Raw genomic sequence first — 3938 nt, 5'->3', positions numbered from 1 at the left:
GTTATAGACATCGACACATTAGTTGTACATGTTGGAAATATAGCGCATGGTTAAACGTGATCATGTGTAATAGCCAGACAAAGTTTCAAGTTTACGTATATTTTACATTATATCAATTTGCATACGAAACATGAATATAGCACATCCTCCACCAAATCTAAATGAGTGAGTAATACCAATAAAGTGGATGACCATTTACCCCCTACAATTTAGGAATCAAGTAATGGTTGGATTTTTCATTCACATGAACATGTATTTCTTTTTATGAATTCAAGTACAATGTTATTTCATATCCACTAGCTTGTAAAATAAAAACATACATATTAAATTAAAGGGACATTCCAGTAGCTTGAAAATCAAGAAACATCATCGTCAGGTATACTATGGAGGCAATAACAATGACTGGAATTTGTTGGTGACTTCCAATCCGCAATGATCTGCCACCGCTGCTGCTACTGCTACTACTGCTACTTGAGTTGAAAGAGACTTCTAAAAATGAAAAACCTAACAACATATTGAAAAACAACATAAGTTACTATTTTATTGTCTATCTTTTAAATAGAATTATTCATTTGTTTTATAGATAAACTCACAGTCATAGTTTGCCCATCCGATCAGTTGAGCATCCAAATCGTAAACAATAAACTTGTCTTTAAGAACAATGTCTGATCAATAACCAAGTGAAAAAAATAAAATAAAAAAAAGCAAGGTCAATTTATATCAAAAAAACATATTCCACTATTATAATTTATACCTCCTAAAATGGTAATTCCTTTCTCGGGACTCCTCTGAAAGCCCATGCACCACACCTCATGAGTGCCACTCTATTGTATTGCAACAACCAGATCAAGATTCAAGTAAAAATATAAGTGAATTAGGCTGCATTTTTTACACAAGCTATCTAGGACTATTTTTCTAACAATGATATAGGTCCCAACCCCCATCACATCAAATGTACATAATACAACTAGTGTTGCTTTATCTTGTCCAAATTATCAAATGTAGGCTGAACATAAGGTTATATAACATACCTTGGAGCTTTGGAGAGAAAGGTAGTCTTGAGGTCTTAAATGCATTGAAGCACCCCCGACAAAGTTCAGACTTACGATTGGAAATATATTAGAGACACTGAAATAATGATAAAACTAATTATTAAAATAATAAAAGCATTTATCGTATCAAATGATACAAAAATGGATTTATACTCATTTAGTCTCAAAAACTAGATTTGAAATTTAAGGGTATATATATGACATTTTGTACTATTTGAAGTCTAGAACTGGTGTAAAGAACTAAATATGGATTGATGGACATTTAACAAGTACTGACAAACAAAGGAAGGAATATAAGTGCCGATTTAATTACAGAAAAGCTTTTAAGTTTATAAACCTGGATGTAATAGAATAACAAGGATTTCCGTTTGATGTACTTGGTTGTACATACAATGAAACCGAATTTGTGATCTGCACCAATAGAAGTAAAACCGACATTCAGATTACCAGACCACTAGTCAACCATCTAAAATACCCTCAATAATGACACATTACGAAAAAAAATGTAATTTTATAAAGTTTTGCTGATAGAATTTTTCCATTGTACTTACAGCATCTACAAAAGGGGTGTAAGCCTCTTCAGTAAGGTATGCCAGAGTTGTTCCCGAATCAATTATTGTTCCAGCTTTATCATTATTTATTGCAAATACTGATGGATCAATGGATAATCTTTTACCATTGATCGTAATACTATGCAAATGTGTACTATAATACCCACTGCAAACGTACATGGAATGAAATTAGAGATAGTTGGTGTTTCTTTTGACTTAATGAACTCAATGGTAAAATATATATATAAAGGTTTTCTTTTAACTTAATACAGAAAGAAAACTTACTGTGATTTGACAAGTGGAGTAAAAATGATATATGGCACCATTGGCTGACCAAGAACCAAAATCCCACTTCCATCAGCAAGACAATGTGCGAATGAATTTGGAGCAATCCCTTGAGAAGAAAGTTGGGATATGACAGATAAACCTTGTCGCCCCAATCCCAAAACCCCATCAACTGCTCCAGAAGATGTAGCTAAGATCCCAGTTTCCATTGTGCTACAACTGTTCCATAATTCACTAAATCAATGGTCTTATTTAAGAGAGTGAAATGATTCGGTAACTCTGGAAAAGAAGGAAGCAAAGGGGAATTATATAAAAAAAATGATAACTCACCCAAATACCACAGAAGCCGAAACGTTTGATGATTTTGTATCTGTAAGAAATGTTTCTAAATGAATTAAGTCAGATACATAATGGCCTGATGTTGCACTACCGTCTCCATAGTGAATTGTGTAAGTGCACTGATTATGTGAACATGTGCTGGAATTATAAGTTTGACCTGCTTGAGAACATATTTGGTCTGAACATGAGATAGGAGTAGATGTTGACGAGCTTAAAGGGTCATAGAATGTAATAGGAATCTGTTCAAAGAAATAAAAAATCATATATATGGTAGTTAATTCACAAAAGTCACACCTTATAAAAATGAAATGATAAACATACATTAAATCCGCTTGATGTAGGGCAATCAATGCAAGGCTTGCAACCGACCCATAACACATCACTTCCTGTGTCAATTTGTACATAATAGTCTTTTGGAGGAGATCCCAATTTGACTTTTGTGAAATACAACCTACAAGATAAACAAATTAGAGTATATCAATGCTCCTGACTCATGATTCACAATCCTTAAGATGTTAGATTAAGAGAAAACATTTAGTAAAAGATTGTTCTCTAAAAGAAATTTTAGAGCACAAGCAATTAAAGAAATAATCTTTTCCGTTTTGGGTAACTACTTAAGGTCGATTTGAAGGTATTTTCATGCCCAGGGAGAAAAGGCCCATGTTTGACTTAAAGGAATACATATATACTATAAGATATAATGATATAAATTACTATAGCTAAACACTTAGAAATATATTTAAAGTACATATATATTTCCATGATAAACCCAAAAAAAGGAATAGTGTCAGGGACTAAAATGTCAATAAATGGAAAGCTAAAATTAAACACATTTATCCTATGATGATATAAATTGATAAATCAAAACATTTAGAAGCTTCAGTTTAATGCCTCTACATTAGAAACAATGAATTAAATCTATAAACAAATATGAAAATACATTGACTTACTAGTTTCTCACATCCAATCAGGTTCATAATAAAACTTAGTGCTGATAAAAAAACTTATGCTCATTCATTTTATAATCAAACTTACTAAACAAAAGATGATTCCAGAAAAATTGTAATTCCAATTTGCCCTTTATGAAATTGGTTAAATACAACAGTAAATTTGTAACGGCATTTGACAAACTATAACTTAAAATCAAATATAATCAAAATTGGAAGTCCCAAAGAGTCGTGAATTGAAAAAAAAAAAAAAAACACACACACAATTAAAATTTAGAATTTATTGAGAGATCGTAGATTTGTAGACCAAAAAATGTAGAGGACGCAGCAAAACCACAACTTCCATATTTCCATGCCGAAGGGAAATTGGGCAAACTTACAAAGAAATAAATTTAATGCCGTGGTTTTTAACTTTTTATTTAGTATACAGAAGAGAGGAGACGCAAACATGCCGATAACAGATAATCAGAAACTCATGCAAGTAACGCAATTAATCAAGTTCCACCTAATGAAGACGATAAACATTCTGTAATTCCATAAATTTAAAAATGAAAAACAAAAGTTTAAGGAAATTGTATTCGTACCCAGCCACATGAGGATCATAACTTCCTTTAAGACCGAATCCGATAGCACCTTTTGGAGAGGTATCCTTCTGAAACATCCTCCCGTGTCTGAAACTATCTTTATCTCTGAGTTTACTCAACTCAATTCTGTGGTTCATCGGAAAAGCTTTTTCTAGAGTGAGAGTGATGTTAGGATCGAGA

The 3938-nt window shown here is 32.2% G+C and overlaps 1 protein-coding gene across 1 annotated transcript; it reads right to left on the bottom strand.

Annotated features, from left to right (window-relative positions):
• Window positions 1-299: 299 nt before the first annotated feature.
• On the bottom strand, window positions 300-2694 carry LOC145108575 (aspartic proteinase 36-like). The gene is made up of 10 exons (XM_079045609.1): window positions 2549-2694; window positions 2385-2466; window positions 2219-2258; window positions 1889-2107; window positions 1604-1769; window positions 1390-1463; window positions 1032-1128; window positions 755-824; window positions 594-665; window positions 300-504 (listed from the first exon to the last, which is right to left on the bottom strand). Exons 4-10 carry the CDS (start codon window positions 2095-2097, stop codon window positions 329-331), a joined length of 864 nt encoding a protein of 287 aa, XP_078901735.1. The 5' UTR covers window positions 2098-2107; window positions 2219-2258; window positions 2385-2466; window positions 2549-2694; the 3' UTR covers window positions 300-328.
• Window positions 2695-3938: the final 1244 nt, after the last annotated feature.

This window comes from Lactuca virosa, chromosome 1, assembly GCF_052849685.1.
Source record: "Lactuca virosa cultivar CGN04683 chromosome 1, Lactuca_virosa_CGN04683_v6, whole genome shotgun sequence".
Lineage (NCBI taxonomy): Eukaryota > Viridiplantae > Streptophyta > Magnoliopsida > Asterales > Asteraceae > Lactuca > Lactuca virosa.
The sequence above is the reverse complement of the archived record's forward strand: the minus strand, read 5'-3'. Positions and strand labels throughout refer to the sequence as shown.